General features: G+C 26.8%; 2 protein-coding genes across 7 annotated transcripts; one reads left to right on the top strand and one right to left on the bottom strand.

The window, feature by feature from the left end:
- The first annotated feature begins 3,367 nt into the window (after positions 1-3,367).
- LOC113560989 (facilitated trehalose transporter Tret1-like) lies at positions 3,368-18,701 on the top strand. 6 transcript variants are annotated; one of them, XM_026967177.1, is made up of 8 exons: positions 3,368-3,496; positions 12,371-12,446; positions 12,501-12,576; positions 12,662-12,743; positions 12,823-12,940; positions 15,318-15,509; positions 15,580-15,875; positions 16,817-18,701. In XM_026967177.1, the coding sequence occupies exons 2-8, from the start codon at positions 12,383-12,385 to the stop codon at positions 17,555-17,557; spliced, it is 1,569 nt and encodes a 522-aa protein (XP_026822978.1). In that variant the 5' UTR covers positions 3,368-3,496; positions 12,371-12,382; the 3' UTR covers positions 17,558-18,701. The 6 variants fall into 6 exon arrangements, with proteins under 6 accessions (XP_026822978.1, XP_026822962.1, XP_026822954.1 ...); XM_026967161.1 differs by lacking the exon at positions 3,368-3,496 and adding an exon at positions 8,419-8,575 and having other exon boundaries at positions 16,817-18,699; XM_026967153.1 differs by lacking the exon at positions 3,368-3,496 and adding an exon at positions 9,426-9,461 and having other exon boundaries at positions 16,817-18,700.
- Positions 5,281-9,259, bottom strand: LOC113561033 (vesicle-associated membrane protein 2-like). Its single transcript, XM_026967219.1, has 6 exons — positions 8,952-9,259; positions 8,426-8,514; positions 8,239-8,317; positions 6,046-6,125; positions 5,916-5,967; positions 5,281-5,486 (listed from the first exon to the last, which is right to left on the bottom strand). Exons 2-6 carry the CDS (start codon positions 8,507-8,509, stop codon positions 5,464-5,466), a joined length of 318 nt encoding a protein of 105 aa, XP_026823020.1. The 5' UTR covers positions 8,510-8,514; positions 8,952-9,259; the 3' UTR covers positions 5,281-5,463.
- Positions 18,702-18,741: the final 40 nt, after the last annotated feature.

The following is an 18,741-nucleotide window of genomic DNA, read 5'->3' on the forward strand; positions in this document are numbered from 1 at the left end:
TGGCATATAACCACATAGCTGACATAACATAACCTAGTGAATTAAGTGGGTATGATTTTTTTATTCACTTTAGTAGTTAATCGTTTAAAAACTTATACGTATGTCTATAAGGGAGAATTTTTTTATGCAAGATATTATAGATGATTTTTATCTGTTAGGTCTCGTGTAGGAACTTACGTTTACTTAGGAGTTAAAGGACGCCACACCCATAAATATATATATTGTTTCTTTAAAAACAAACGACATGACAAATTTGCATTATTTAGTAAAACCAATTTTATGTTTTTAGTTTTTATACTAGAGTAATTTGACCTATTATCAAAGTTAAAAGTAAGAACATTATCTTTTATAGAAGTTAATGATATGTCTATAATATGTCTGTAAAGCTTTAATTTAATAAAAGAAAGTTTCGAAAAAAATTATTAATATATTTTAAAAATATTAGTCTTATAAATTATTATAATTATAAGGAACTTTGTAATAAACTTTAAAGCTATTTTATAAGAATAAAACATTTTGTCAATGTAAATCAAAAATAATTCGGAATTGTCTAATGTTTATAAATAATACAACATCAGTTTTAATTTATTAAATATCAAAAAATTATTCCACTTAAAATATAAAATTCAAAAAGATATATACCTTAACATTGATATCGATAAAAAATGTAATTTTTACAAAAATATTGTATTTATGTAAAAATAAAATCAAAATAAAAAAATCAAGTCTACAAAATAACGTTAGGTGTCTACGTCAAAATCATCATTCTGTATGTACATTGTACATTTGTACAACTATATACACACGAACCTCGTTCTTTGAACCAGTCTGCAGTTGATGCCTTGGGGCTTTAATTATAATGTTATATAGGTACCTTCACTGTTATAACCTTTAAGGTTTAATACGGGTTTTGTTGTCCAGTAAATAAAATATATATTAAGACGCACGACATTAAAAATTGTAGGTATCGATTATATATATGTTAACTACTGAATCATCCATTCCATGTACACTGGTCTAAGAAAAGAAGTAGGAACCATGGGTTCAATTAAGGGAGGGCTAAGATTTCCTGGTTTTATTCATAGCTCCTTGTTTTTTAAATGTATTTTAGCATATTAAAATTAATTTTGAGGACTGTTTACTTATCTCTGTCTTATTTATAAGATTAGCCCTCCTTGAATTAAAGCTCTAGTTGCGCATATAGTGAGGTCATAACTCTAGGGGGCGTAAGACGAGGGAGGTGCCGATCCAAAATAGTAGAGTGCGAAAATCAATGAGAAAGAAAAATGTTTATTTTTAATGCACAGAATAAATAACAGTCATCTAGGAAATACCGGAAAAATGAATTCACGATAAAGTCGTACTTTTATTGCATACCCGTTACGCCGTTAAATAATTATTTGTTTCTATATTGAATTACAATTTTAACATAATAATATTATATGTTATTAATAAATTATCGTAATAACTTATAAAATACTAGAAAAACAGAATCTCAATTTCAATTGAATCGTTTATATGTGAGTTATAATATTAAAGTCTAATTTTTTGATGGTAAGTTGAAAAGATCTTTCATGAAAATTATTTAATATAATAAAGTCATAGTATATTATTACTTATTAGTATATAATTTACTGTTACTATTAATATATTTTATAATTGAAATTTAAAATTGTAAAAAAAGCAAATTTGCAAATTTTTGATATTTTACAAATTTTGTCAATATTTCAACTTTAAACGCTTATAAAAAATATTGTAACAAAGTATTTTTGATAAATGAGCAGCTTATGAAAAAACTTTTTGAGAATTTTGACCCAGCAAACATTTTTAAAGACATTTATAGAAAGGAATTTAAAAAATATATATTATTAAACAAATTATACTATGTGTAAGAATTACTCGCATAAGCCATAAATATTTGGTGAAAATAAAAAATAGTTGTGATTATTTATCGTTCTGGTGAGAATCTAAAAATACAAATAGATACAATAATTGTGACATTGTGTGAAGTGGTGTATTTATGGTAGGGAGGGGGTCCCCACAGAAATTGATGATTAAGCAAATAAGAACAGAAAGTTTGATTTCATCATTTTATAAAATGACTATATTTATACATATAAATATATAATGTAATATATTTCCACCACCCACCCCTCCACCAAAAATATAAGTTTTAAATACGCCACTGATTGTGTAAGTACCTAACCATTTTCTTTAAATATGTCATATATTCAATTTTGATACTAATTGTTATTTACAGTAGATCGCTAATTATCTGGACTAATTAATGACCAGATAAACAGATATCCGGATAATATTGAAACATGACATATTAAAAGTTATACATTTATATAAATACATTGCAGTGGTGTTTCAAAGTTGATTTTTTTGAGGCAATTGCCTCAAAACTAAAATGTGCAGGTGGGTCGTGTTGTACCAGGCAGTGTATTATTACCGAGACAATTACATTGTATTTATTATTTTTAATATAATTTGAAATTTATGACATTAATGAAATAATTAATGTCCTAAGAATGAAAAGGAAAAAGCTATAAATGTTTTAAAAGTAAAAAAAAGAAAAAACTCATTTGGTACTTATGAACATTATTTATTACAAAGGTTTGAAAAATGATATTATTTAAGTCTGCTTCATTGTTAACTTACTCTTTAAAGCAGCTAATAAGTCTCTCATTCTCCTTAATTGTAATAATTGAGCGACGTTCGATTTTTCTTGCCTTTCAAATCGTTTCAACACCAAAAGCTTCAAAATAAGACGTCCCTATTCACTCTTTTTTCCTATCTGAAACACTGGACGTTCCAACATGGTACTTTTTGGCCAATGCTCGATCTGTTTCAATTGTGTGATGCAGAATTACATCTAATTTTTCTAAATAATACACACTTTTTATTTAAAAACGAATTATTGAGAAAATTACCGACCTCGTAGCAATAACCTATAATAATGTAATACTAATTTGTTGTGGGTGAATTATATTTGAAAATTCGAGATAATCATCAACTATCTTTTATTTTTCTCTACGAGATCATTAATTCATAATATACATACTCTATTGCAGTGTTTCCCAACCTTATGGGTCACGACTGGCTAAACTTACCCATAAATAAATAAATATATAATCATACTATACAATCACATTTTTTTTTTGGCGATGGGTCGCATAACCATGGTAAATTTTAGGGTCTCTATTACAAAAAGGTTGGTAAATACTGCTCTATAGTATATCTATATTCTGTAGGTCGTGCTATCGACTTAATGTGATAAGGCCGCCAAAAAAACAAATGATAACAACGGAAAATCGTTTTAAAGTTATTTTATATTCAGTTTACCTGTAAGGCTGTAATCTGTATACTCAACGTTTTAAAAGTTCTTAATAACTTAAATCATTTCATAAATTATGCTTCAAGTCACTTATGTTATATTATAACTCGACAACTTGTTAACTTTTTTAGTAGAATCAAGACAATTTTATTGCAGGTATTTGAATACATTATTTAAATTATTTTTAATGAGTTTCTCTTTTTTCTTCATAAAAATTATATTTAAATAAAAAAAACTGTAAACATATTACGTCTTATGTTGTAATTTAAATAACTAGATAAGTAACATGAGTTTAAAGCTAAATTAATAAAGACAGTAGTCAATACGGTGTCTTTATAATATAACTTGAAAGAAAATTAAGAAAAAATATTTAAGAATAAAACATTAAAAATATAAGTTTGATCATTTTTTGACAAAAAGTAAACTTATAACTCCAACATTTGCTTAAGAAGCATAACAATTAAAATTTTTTGATAATTTAAAACTGCACCACTAAGTTGTCATGTTAGACAGAAACAGATTTTTCAAAGGTGACTTTTATTCTGAATTTTCAGGTCCTTTTATTCATTTTAAGTGCGAATTTAAATTAGGAAACAAAACATTTCAAGAAATATTGTTTCCATTATTTTTACTTTGATATTTTCCATCTATACCAAATGTCAATCTATAAATGAATATCATAACATCTTTAAATATCTCCAGTAATTATCGAGTGTACCATCTTACCCGGACTCAAACAAATAACAACTAATTAGAAAGAAATACATTGTGATTATATTTATTTCTTGTATATTGTTTATTTTGTTTTTGTAGTATTGTTAGTTTAATTAATATCATAAAGCAGTGTAAAAATACCAAAAATTAAACTATTATTTTCCTATCTCCTGTATAATTATACTTATAAAGAAAAATTTTGATTTTTTTTGGATATTTAAATCCAGGCCTTATGCCCTTATATATAGTGATGTAGTCACAATTTTTTTTTTGTGAGTATACGCTTAAATGTGTTTAATATGTTTAATTAAATACATTATATTACTACCCTGTTGCAATTGAGACAAGTCTGCAATCATACTCCTAGAAATATATTATTATACATTTTAATTTTTATGATTACGTATGTTATGAGTTAATAACTCATAGATAGTAATTAATTAACTAATATTAAGTTTTAATCAAATAATCAAATAGGATTTTAAAGTTACAAACAATTTATAACAGTGTTAACTTAAAAGTTATAACACACATGTAATAACTAATAAATCAAATAAGTATTAAAATTTAAAATCTTTCAAAATAAACAACATGATTAAAATAAATATTTCATGTTAGTTTAAATTTTAACTCAAATTAACAAAGTTAAATGCTTTATAGTTTGTTTTAGGTTAAAAAAAACTCTTAGCAAAAAATTAGCTCTACTAAGTTCAGGTAGTTATATTTATATACTTTGTAAAATGTTATTACAAAAAAATACATACATAATATCTAGTATAGGGTTATATCAAGGATTTTCCAATCAAATTATAATTGAATTATTAAATCGATGTTTTCATAATATATTTCCTAAAGCTTTCAACCTTTTAACAATAAATATAAAGTTATAATTAGCAAAAATAAATGTTTGTTAAGATTTACAAGAAATATATATTTTATTATGCATCAGCCTAGACTATAAAAATAATTTGTTTGATATAAAAAAGTAAAATAAAATACATTAAATATTATATTCAATACAATATTTTATTACCATAGCCAATTAAACCTCAAATTAAATTAAAGTAATAATAATCAATAATAATAAAGGAATAAATTAAAAATTATAAACGATTAAATATTAGAATTTAGTTTACTGTACAGTGTTGAATATTTTATGAATAACAAAAAAAAATCTGTTTATAATTATTTGAGTATTAAAAAATTAAATACATTTCTTAGATTAAATAAAATATTTCTAGCAACAGACAAAAAGTTCAAATATGTATATAATGTAATCTATTAAAAATGCAATTTTGTGACTCATTAATTTATTATTTATCACAATTTATATTAAATAATAATGTTAAGTTAATGCTTTCAGGATGTAAAATGATGATTCTTCTTTTTCTGTTCATAAGCAACATTACTTAATTGGAACTAAAGAATGACCCTATAAATAAAAACATTTAATTAATTGTTACAATAATATCACTCTAAATTTTTTTTTCGAAAATTATTGGGTACATTATTTTATAAATTTATCATATTTATAGATATGACATAAATTTAATTTTGTTTTTTTGAAGGGAAATCAGCATATCATTTGTTTTCTCTTTCTGACCTATGTTTAACATGTCAAATTTGAATTCAGCAGAACAAATTTATGTTATATTTTTAATGTGACAATGAACAGATTTATCAAACATAAAGTTAATAAATGTATTTTGTACATTGGTCTTTTTACAATATTTCAATTTTGATGAAAATTGAATATATAAAATATTACTACTAAATGTTCAAGTCTTAAGTGATTATTATTGAGTACCAGCTTAATAATTATCAATTATAATATTTAAGTCAAATTTTGAAAACAACTTACCAACAATAAGAATCAAAAGTACTGCTACAATAACTCCCAAAAGAATCATCATCTAGTAAAATTAAAATAAATATATTATAATAAGTACATAATGTAAACTAAGTTTAAGGAAATTTTTAATATTACAAACCTTTAAATTTTTCCACCACATCTTTCTTTTAAGTTTTGTAGCATGTTGCTCAAACTGAGATGCACCTTGTTGCAATACATCTGTAATAAAATTATTCATTTTAAGAATCTAGTGAAAAATAGATATTGATAAAACAAAACATGACGGTTTTAAAAACGTTATGTATTTTAATCAAAATTTGAATGAGTAATTTTGGGTTATTTATATTTATGTACTAAGGATAATAGTTCCATGATAGTTTTTTAGGAGGCAATGGTGGTTTGACAATTAAGGTAATTGATATTAACCTATTACAATTTTGTAACTTAACTTTTATCTGAGAAAAATAAATTCTAAAAATTCACAATACACACAATATTGTATATTTTAGAAAAACCATTAAGGAAACTAATGATTCAAATTTTGATATAGATTTCACATTAATGCTAGTGAATCATAAACAAACATTATTTCTGATTGGTAAAAAAATCGAAAATTTTTGTGCAAAAATCTTGAATGTGGACAGTTTAAGTAAGAAACGCACGTTAAGAAAAACAAAGCTTTGTATGTTTAGTTTTGTCAACAAAACGTTTCAAATTTAATGAAAAATTGAAAGAAGAATCTAATTTTACTGCTAATGACAAAAACATCATTCCATTTAATCTGGATATAATCCGGTCCCATTAAATCTGGATCAAAGGGACCCTACTGTAATGTAAAAATATTTAAAAATACTGTGTTAATATAACTTGAATATTAAAAATACACATAACTATAATTAAATCTTTAGCAACTAAAAATACAATTAAACTAATTTTTGAAATAAAAAACTAAAATATTTAATTTTAATTTATGTTAAGTACACACGCATCTACTAAATAGACGTTTCAATACTAATATATAAATTATAGAAAATTTAAATAAATCTTTTTCTATCTAAAAAATTGTATAACAATCAACAGCAGTGTCATTTATTATTATTTTATACCAAAATAATAATATTTATTTTTACATATTATTTGAGTAGCCTATTAATATATATCATGTAATGCAATGGTGCATACTATAAATGCATTCTACAAATGACTACTTATTAACAAATATGTTCAATTTTTACTATAGGAAAAAAAAAACTCTTTTATTGAAAACGCTATCTACTATTTATGGTTATTTAACCAAACTTACCTTCCTACTGAATAATTGTAAGCATAAACAAAAATCAATTATATTAAATTTTTGTAGAAAGACATAATGTAGTAGTTATTTTTGAATACTTAAGCAAATTAATCATAAATAATAATCTTTGTTTAATAGGGCTGTTAGAAACAATGAGATTCCTAGATATGAAACAGTATTATGTGTATATTTTTGTTTTTAATGTTTTTATGTATTATGAATAATACAAGAAATAGTATTTTAGAGTTAAATATCTAACTTGTATAAATCTGAGCATTAATAAAACCTTATTCTTTAACGTTTATTCAATTATTTAAAAAGTAGATTTTGTTTAGTAACTTCCTAAATTACCTAAATTATGTTTTTGGAAATTAAATTAGTTTTAAATAAGAATATTTTTTTTATTTATGGTATTATTTTATCCTAGATTAAAATAAAATTACATTTTCTATTAGAATAGATTATTTTAATTGGTTGAATACATAAGACAATTAGTGTAACAAACATATTATCTAAATGTTTAGTTGTATAAAAATAGTTATTAAAAATTTAAATCAATTATAATTGAACACTATAAAATAGCTAATATTAAATTACTTATATTGTAGTAAAACTTATTTTTCATACCTTAATTTATTCAATTTAACTTTAAACAATTAAACATTCTTGGATAAAAAAGAATTATTAAATATCTTCATCATTAGACTAGAAAAATGTTTCAGAGTTTGTTACTAAAATAAAAATGAATACTAGTTATTATTAATTAGAGAATTAAGAAAAAATATAAAAATATAGAGAATATATTATTATAATTATAGAATGTAGAATTTAGTTTTTTCATTTTTTTTTCTGAAAATGTATAATTTTAAAATTCATAAAACCCACGTACAAGGTACCCTATTATCAACTTGCTCAGCATTGAAATAATAACTGTACATAAGCTAACTAAGAATATAATTTTGTTAAATTTTTTTATTATCTAATGATTAAAACATTAATTGAATATTAAAATGTTATGATAATTTATATGTTATATACCTGCACGATTGTCTAGTTCTGATAATTTTTGGTCTCGTTCTAATACCTTTTCAACATTGACTCTCATAATTCCAACAACCTTGAAATATTTATACATGATTAGATAATTTTATTGAATATGTACAGAGCTGATAATGCACTCATACAGATATATTTATTACATAGTACACAATGTGCTCATACTGACCTCATCAACCTGAGCTTGAGACTCTTGAAGTTTCTTTTGGGAGTCCGTCGGTTTTTTTGTGCTCTGTCCTTTGTTGTCAGCCATTGTGCCTGCAAGAGTAACGGAACCAATATCAGTGCTACGGAAATTTAGAAACTAAATGTCTAATAGGTATGTGACATAGAGTTATATTTAATATTATGTATATAATCGTTGGGGCAAATGTTTTCGCGACTGGCAATAATTGGAAAACATAAAACGTCACAATAAACACTTTAGTGGGTAAACAAAGATTAGCGAACTGGCTTTGTAGGTATGTTAGATGTGTGCTAACGTAATGTTTTGTGCACCTGCACAAAAACCAATATTGTAAGTTTAGTACTCGCGATTATCGAAAACTGTTTAAAATATTCTAAACGGCAAAACGCAGCGCAGTGTTTTATACTCGACTAAAGGTTGTCATAGTTTCTAGCTAACGAAAACTTGACAATGACAGGTGCGCGCGGCACCGACGCGTGATATTTTCGTAATAGATTGTAGTACTCACCGGAATTTTTAGATCTATTGGCCGGATAGCTGATGTAGTATAATGGACGACGTAGGTACCTACCTACACAACTGATCAAGGGCAGGACGTCGGCGACGAAATTTTATGTCTGTCTGACGACACTGACGTACGGGTAATGATTTTTACGTCGAACTCAACAATAATTGTACGACTATCGCAGTATCGAGAAAAGGCCTGCTACGGTCACTCCTGTCGCGTATCGTATTTTTGACTGTTGAAGAAGATTAGGAAATAGAAGAATAATAACTATTAATCGAAATGGAATGGAATGCAACAGATGACTGAAGAATAGTGATTGGTGGTGATGCAATAATAAAGTGACGTCACAATGATTGATACGGTATTAACGCGGTGACGTTGTAAACACTTTGTTGTGGTTCGGAACGTCTTTGGCACATGTCCAACGATTTGAGCGCGGGCTAAACAGTAGTTACTACTTATTAGTAAGTTACTACCCGCACTTTCATGATCGACGTTTTAATTTATCGTGTAATTATTACTGGAATTCAAACATTTAAAATTGTCAATTGATTAATATTTTAACGATTTATTAATTTATATTACTCGTTAATCGGAATTTGATAACGAATAAATTAAACCGTGAATAATTAATTGTAATCGAGTGTTCAAAGAGTGTACTTTAATAATACATTTTATTTTATTTTTATAATTAAAATATTATACTGTATATTGTTTTTTTAACTTAGATTTGTCGTCTATTTACTACTTAACGATTACATTAATTTTTTTTTAATACCTAAACCCTTCAGTTTGGCTTAGTAAATTTATGATAACTCTTATTACTAAATAACTATTGTTTTAAACGAATAACTAAGAATAAGATACTATATTTTAGATGCATACGAAAGTTAAAATTTTACGAATCATAATACATTATTATATTTTATTTTAGAATAATTAATAAAAAATTATTTTACTGTTGTATACTTTATAGTTTATTCTAGGCTATTAAAACTATATTTTTGCTGACTAACATTAAACGCAACTACAGGTAATTGTTACTTGCTTTTATGTTTAACACCTAATAAATATATTAAGATTTAATTGCAGATGTATGAACATTAATATTAGATTAAATTTTTATTTTTTTAAATTTAATTGGTTAGATAAATGTATAACTAACTTAGTTACTTAGATAACAAGTTATCGCAACCAAATTATTAATTTATAACTTAACCAATTCAACTTATTTTTTTTTTCATTTACCCTGCTCATCTTGATTAACATTTAGTATACTATACTAACGTTATTCATTACTCAGTAATATGTTATTATTATGATTTTTTTTTTTCAAAAAAACGACGGATTAAGATTTTATATGATATATAACGTACATATAGGCAGGTACACATAATGATAATAGTATATTTTATTACGTAAGTACATAATATACAATATCATATGACATATGGGCTCACCTTAGGTTAACGTATCTCTTATTCTGTCTATCTTATACTGTCGCACGGACCGGATGCGTATAAATTAATAACCATGCAAAATGTGAATCGAGTTAATCGCATGTATTCTTGTTAATAATTTATCTCTTAAAAATGTGAAGTCCGTATAATAGCGTAATTGCTACCACTGCCCACTGCTCTATTGTATATAGATACACGATACGCTGATCTTTAACTACTGTAGTGAACCAGCTGTTTAACTTCGTTTTTTTTCTACAACACAAAAGTATATCGAATAGTTAAATTTAACTTAACTACAGTCTGAAGTAGATTCTCATCTCGGTTTATTATACTTATATGTTGATATCTACGTATATTATATCTAATGTAGCAACGACATTTTTGAAAAAATATTTTTATGCACATTAACTATTATGTATTCTAAAATATTATCAATAAATTAATAAAATATGCAATTGTTTAGCATTGAGGATCCATTCGTGAGCGGTAAATATGCTCTTTAAAGCATACATTGATGGATTTATTATATATTTATAAATCCATCTTGATAATGCTATACAATTTAAAATAGTAATTTACGTATAACTTTTAGGGCAGCATTAGTGTAATGTGTAATTCTTTCAAACAAATTCAGGATTTAAACAATTTTTAGATTTTAAGTAGAGCGATGAATATGTTAATTTTACAACGGCGTGTGTTCTTTTTCTGCCTTTAGTAGTAAAAATTCCTTGGTTTTTTAACTTTGAGGATAGCTTCTGGTAAAAAATTTGGATTTAATTGGCACTTCGAGAGGTTTAGAGTAAAAATATCCATGTTCTTTTTAATATTATTGGGAAAATAAATTAATGAAAAACGAGAATTTTTACACAAAGTCAGTATTGAATAAAATAGATGTTATTGTAATTCAAAAACAAATAAGCGTAGATACTTGAAATGTTGATAAAAATTTATTCATTTGGTTAAAATTCTTAAAACTTTAATCCGTGGTTTCTTATGTTGTTCATGTTGTGGTATATTGGTATATATAGTTTAATATCGATCTAAATATTTTGGAAAATTGCATCAAGTGTAGTGAAAAACAACTTAGACGTAAAATATTAGTTTTTTCTTAATTTTATTTGTTTTTACCGACACATTTAAGATTCGCTTTCCTGTCAGAAAAGATTCTGAAGTAGTACTAAAAAATCATTGTGAAATTAATATATTTATTGCTCCACTTTTGCAGAATTTAAAATTACTATTAACCTCAAATTTGGTTATTACATGAAAATATTATATGATCTGATGAAATTCAAAGTTAACGTAAACTATTAAATAGGCAGAAAATAAAGTATAGTGGTACATATAAATAATAATGTAATTAAATATGATTAATTTTTTGTATTAATAAATTACTGAGCAAACGTAAAATTTTATTTAACTGTCAAATCTTATTGGTATTTTGGTTTAGACCCTTTTTTGATAAATAATAATAAGGCTCGTAGAAACCAGATAAGTTATCTGCCCAAGTTATTCATTATTTGTATATTCTTTTAATTTTTTATGATAATTATTATTCACAGAAATATATATTGTCGTAAAACTGTGGCCTATATCAATAGATATAAACACATATATTTGACAAACATCATTACAACATTCATCTGACTTTAGTTTAGTGTAATATTTAATACTTGAAAGATTATTAATAATAAATAATAATATATCAATGCCAAGTCCATGACCTTAAATGATTATTGTTGGTTTAATTTGATATATATTTTCCGAATCGTATTATAATACACAATATCACTATGTATATAACATATATTAATTTTTTTCAAACATCAACTCATATTTTATAGATAAAAATTATTGCAGTTCTGTATTAAATGTTATTTTAGTTACTTATAGTAGTAATGTACATCAATACTGTTTGCTAGAAATATTTAATATTTATTTTGATAATTTTACTTTTAGGGTAACAGCAGAATGAGTAATGTAGATCAGAATGTCAAAACCATTGCGGACAAAATAACCACACCCGAGAATAGTAGTACGTAATTATATAACATTTTAAATAATTTAAAATTTAAAATATTTATTTCAGATTGCAATATAAATACTACAACTATAATTAGTTTAATAGACACATATGGAACTAATGATGACGGTCAAAATAATATGTACGTATTATAACTAAATATGTTAAATTTGTTTATATAATTATTCTACAAATTATGCGCTTGAGATATTTAAATTTTTATTCAGGAACGCAGAGAATAAAACCATAGACGTGGAGGATGAAAAATATTCCGTTTCAAGTCTTTTATGGAGAGATTTATATCCTCAAGTAGGTTTTAAATTTTTAATCCATTCGAATAAAATAATTATTTTTATTTTGTATAACTTATAAGATTATTTTTTTTTAGGTATTAGCTAGTTGTATATCTTTATTAATGGTCATTCAACCGGGAATACATTTAGCGTATTCAAATAATATGTTGCATCATATGCCATCAATAAATAAAGAACAATTTTCATGGATAAGTAATAACCCTATTTTATATTTAAATTTAAATTTAAAAAATAATAATTTCAAACATTGAGTGTACGATCACACATAATATTATATATTTAATCTAATATAAGGATAGCATTAATAACAAATAATAATCAATACTAATTCAGCTAATTGTTAAATGCTAATAGACAATAGTTAAAATATTTTTTTTATTGGCAGATGCTAAACTTGTATCTATTATATCAAATATTCACTACCTAGATAAAAATATATTTTAGTATCAGAGTACAAATAATAGAATTATTATTTTATCACTAAATTATAAGCAGATATTCAAATTTAGAGATATTTTTATTATTTATTTAAAAATAATGATCCAATCGAATAGGAAGTTATTATTATATTATCTACAAATTTAAATATACTTATTTGTAGATACACAGTGGCGTACTTAGACCTGATTTTTTTTTGGGGGGGGGAGGAGGTTATCCCCCTTCTCCGTTAGTATACCACTGTAGATACAAGTATAGTAATGAATATATTATTATGCATTATATAAACATACTAAATTGTAATATTTTAAATTTAAAAATACTATACCGTATATAGTACTAAATCCATGATTTTTTACATAATTTTTTTTTATAAAAATAAACATTTTACAAATTAAAAATAATATAATTTTTTAACCTTATTTATATACTTACATAAATCTTTAATGCCTATTATAATATAATTAATAATATTTAATTATTATTTAACGTTATAAGTTTGTTCCAATGGAAATAAAAAAAATGATTTATGAGGACTTATGTTAGAAAATAATTTTTTATAACGACCCTATAACAAAGCATAAAATAATAAGATCAAAATTAAATCCAATTAAATACCATTTAAATTTCAAGCAGCAACAAATTGCTTTCGATTGTACAAATCATAATTATTGTAGAAATCAGGCATCAATGATTAAAAATATGATTCATTGAAATTAATATGATTATTTTGTTGATTGTCACAATTAACGTCACGTTAATAATCATTATTTATTATTATTATTAATTTAATTTTTTTTTTTGGAAAGCGATAGTGGTGACAGATCCTAGATGACAGAATCCAAATAAGGATATTAATTGGTAGCCTGACAATATAATTGGTCCCTCAAAAAAATGCCGTATACGGACGATTGGCTTAGTTATAATTTTATTTAAGAGATGAAGAATGTACTTTAAAATAGTTTACTATGATATAATTTACAACTGATCATATAATCAAAATTTTTATCTTAACTCATCTTATTGTCATTAAAAATACACTTTAACAGCTGATACGCCGTGTTTGTTAGTAACATTAAATTATATCTTAATTTCAATGTATTATACTGCAAAAAAAATCTTCTGTAAAATGTATCACATATTCACAAGGAAAAAATTGGCCGGGACCAATTATCCATTTACCATCACTAGCTCCCGCCACCCACACCTTAAATAAAATATTTAATAGCCCTTTAAATTCATATATGTATAATATAATATAATTATTAATACTACTCATAAGTTTTTAAAGATGATTTTCATCATGAAATCTCTACGTGAAATACTAGATTGTAAAGACATACAAATTATATATTTAACCCTCTTTGAACCTGTAATCACGTATGGCATAATAGGTTGGGGTAGCGCTTTTGATAATGTGCTATTATGACTTCAAAAATGCTAAAATACTATTATTAGAGTTGCTTGTAACAAAAAATGGAGATATCCTACAAAAAAATTATATGAAAAATTCAATGTACTTAATATAAATAAACTATATATAAAAACCTGTACCAATTTCCTAAAAAAAAATAACCTGTTATCATCTGTAAATCACAAAGTCAACACTAGATATGCTACTAATAACTATTCGCTAAAATTTCCCAAAAAAGCTGGATGTCGTAAAATGTATGATTTTGTTGGGACACAGACACATAATATAATGTCCAAAGAAGTGGCTAATATGTCTCTTTCTATTTTAAAAAATACATTATCCATTGGCTTCACCATGATGAATATGATGCTATAATATTGAAGTATCACGATTAATTTGTTTTAAACTACCAATGTTTGCTTTTTTTACACATAACTTGTCTATTTATATTTGCTGTTCAAACTTATATTATTGTATTTCTGTTATTGATTTTTTATTGTGTATTTGAGTAGGTATTTAGGGAGAAAAAGATAAATGTAAATGTGTTGTACATAAGATAACTACTAGGCCTCCACACGAGTTTAAACTCAGTGAGGCCTAGTAATCTTTACTGATATTAAAATAAATAAATAAATAAATAATAATAATATGTATGCTTTAAGATGTGTTCAAGTATACCTAGTTAAAGTGAAGTTTTGATGTTGTTCTTTATGAAAGCAAGTATTTCGGTTTTGTGTACACCCGTTGGAGCATTCTTCGTCGGTTTGGTGATGGATAGAATTGGCCGGAAGAACGCTTGTCTCTTAACTTGCTTACCATTACTCGCATCGTGGACAATAGTGACCATTTCAAGTACAGATAACATCTACACATGTTATGTCTTTAGACTGTTGGGCGGGATCGGTGCAGGTATACAAATGTAAAAACTCGCAGATAAAATAATAACATAATATATGTTTAAATTTAACAAATCAATCAGGAATGACTACGGTGGGCTTAGTGTACGTGTCGGAAATTAGTCACTCGTCGTACAAGCAGATATTGCTATCTCTTAATAGCGTTTTCTTTTCTGGTGGCGTACTACTCTCCACTTGTTTGGTTGACCTGAAATGGAATGTCATAAACTTCTCTTTCGTCATATTCACGATTGTCAACATGGCGCTTATAATAATTTACTTGCCGGAAAGTCCTATCTGGATACTGAAGTTTAAGAGTTCCGAGCACATTAATAAAGCTAAAATAGCAGTGAAACAGATTTATCCGAACGATAATCAGGTGGGTCATACTCATACAATTATATTAATCTTGCATTAAACACGGCCCCCTATTGTTAAATTGACCCTTTATAATTATTATTATTATTATTGTAGTTATATATAATCCGAATTGGTTTTTGGTATTTTATGCAACGGTTATCTAGAATTTCCTCTGCTATTTTTTTATACTATATAAACATTATAAACTTTATTATATTACTATGTTATAATATGTAAGTTACATATATAACTTTAAATACTTAAATACAATTTATGAAATCGTCACTGATATAATTCATAGAAAGAAAAATAATATTTTTTTAAAAAAAATTCAAAACAGACGTGATGGCCAATGGGTAATATAAATAGAAAAAAAACCTACTCGAAATAAGAAACTAATAATGTTTATTATATCGTTTAAAAAAAATAACGATGAAAACCGTAAAAAAATATGATTGTTATTCAAAAATGTTGCATTGGCAGTAAACAATTTAGTTCTTTAGTTCTTACTCTTACCCCACTCATTGAATTTGTTTTGGCAGTGTCGATCTGGCTTATAATTGGATCCCCAGCACAATAATTTTCAATGACAAAAAAAAAAGGTTTATTCAATTCATAATTTTCATAAACATATAACATTATGTAGGTAATTGTATTTTTCATGTGCAATTAATATTAAATAAATAAAAAATTACCAATTTCGACGTTAAATTTTTGGCAATGTATATTATACATCATACTACCAATTATCGTAGTCGATCAGACAAAATTGGAGGATAGGGTAATAAAAAAAATAAAAATCTTAAAAGATGTGATTTGCGTTTATTTGTTGGAATTTTGAAGTAGATTGGACAAAGTTGGGGGGGTTCATAATGTACAATGTCCGGAAAAACCGTTGTAAGTATCCGGGAACCAATTCACTGCGGTCCACAAATAGTAAATGACGCGCGTGTTGCACAGGTGTTCGAAGCCGAGTGGAGGCGCCTGAGGTCCGCGTCGGACGACGCCGCCGGCCCGGACGTCCGTCAGCCGTCGTTTTTCAAGTCGGTTCGGTCCAATCCCGCGGCGTACAAGCCGATGGTCATACTGACGGTGCTGCTGCTGCTCCAGCAACTGACCGGCGCCTATTCGATCATATCGTACGCGCTGCCCATACTGAAGTCGGTGGTGCCCGCCGCTTACCCGCCGGCCATCGGGATTCAATCGCTGGCCGCGCTGGGCATCGTCAGGTTCGCATCCGGCGTGTTGGCGTGCGTGCTGTCATTGCGCGTGGGCCGAAAACCGCTGCTGGTGTTTTCGTGTGTGGCCATGGCGACGTCGTCCGTCTTGGTGGCGGCCACTCACCATAGCCGGGACACGACCGCCGTCCCTTGGTCGCTATGCGGCGTCATGCTGTACGTGTTCAGCAGTTCCGTCGGCGTGCTCGTGTTTCCGTGGACGATGATATGCGAAATGCTGTCCACGCCCGTCCGGGCGGTCGGCGGCTGCATGCTCGTGTCGTACGCTTACCTGATCATGTTCGCCACGCTCAAAGTGTTCCCGTACGTTTTGGCCGCCGTCTCCGTGCCAAACGTGTTTCTCGTGTTCGGCGCCGTGTCCACGTCCATGGCCGTATACGTGCACTTCGTCGTGCCCGAGACATTGGGCAAGAGCTTTCGAGAAATAGAGGACTACTTCACGCGACCGAGTAAACCACTGTAAAGCTCGTTCGCAGCAATACGATGGCATCATATTATTTATTGTATATACACTCCCGCACAACCTTATACATTTGGTGAACATTTGAAACCGCTCCACTCCTCCTCATCAACGCTGCGGGTGGAATTCGAGAGAGAACCCACCTGTAGTTAGTAAAGACGGTTCTATGTATAAAATTTTATCCTGGCACAAAGTTATACTTTTACCCTCTCATCTATTCACACAGGTCTATTTACACGTCCGCTGTGGTATTAGCGATATACGTTGTACGTCATATTTTGTAATCAAAAATCAAATTTTTAAATTAATTATTATTATTGTATACGAACGATATGGTATTGTGATAACACTGATAAGTGATTATAGTTCAGTATGTATAATCTATTAATATTGTTGTGATGGCATATCAAAACAAATGTTAATCATTACAAACAATCATAATTCTAAGTATTATCTTGTTATTGTATACGTTGCACGTCGTAATTTTTATAATAATATGTTAATTAAGTTAAGGTAATATAACATGTTTATGAATTGTAAATCCCAGTTTCAAGTGTATTGGGTCGCTGAATATTTATGATTATTTTTAACTAATAATAAACTATTTCTATGTAAATTATTGTATTTTAATATAATTTATTTATTGGATACATAATAACTATTTGAATTTCGATTTCAATTTACATGTAGGTTAGATAATAATAATATTAGGTAACTAATAATCCTGATCATGATTTTTGTTACCTATATCGTGTTTTAACAATGTCGATTTTATAAAAAACCATTATCTATTTATATTTCTGGTTTAAGCTACTTTGAAGTTTACGTATTGTCTTATCTCTATTTTAATATTAAATTTATATAATTTATATTTTATTTTGTTAAATTTTTTATTTCTATATTTCGTATACCTAAATATTCTATAGAGGTACTTACATTTACTTACTGTTAGTACTTGTGTTCTCTGTGTAACGTATTGCAAGTAACCTGGATATACCGAAATATAATTTTGAACACATTGAATTTGATTAGGCAATATAATAAGGCGTGTATACCTAATAATTATTATTAGGTTATAATATTATTATAATTAATGCGCTCGTATATTACTCATATAGAAGTTGATGTTTTCGTATAGCCGTGTAGATATGCGATCGTCCTTATAATGTGTGATTAATATATAACAT

This window comes from Rhopalosiphum maidis, chromosome 4 (genome assembly GCF_003676215.2).
Source record: "Rhopalosiphum maidis isolate BTI-1 chromosome 4, ASM367621v3, whole genome shotgun sequence".
In the NCBI taxonomy this organism is placed as follows: Eukaryota; Metazoa; Arthropoda; class Insecta; order Hemiptera; family Aphididae; genus Rhopalosiphum; species Rhopalosiphum maidis.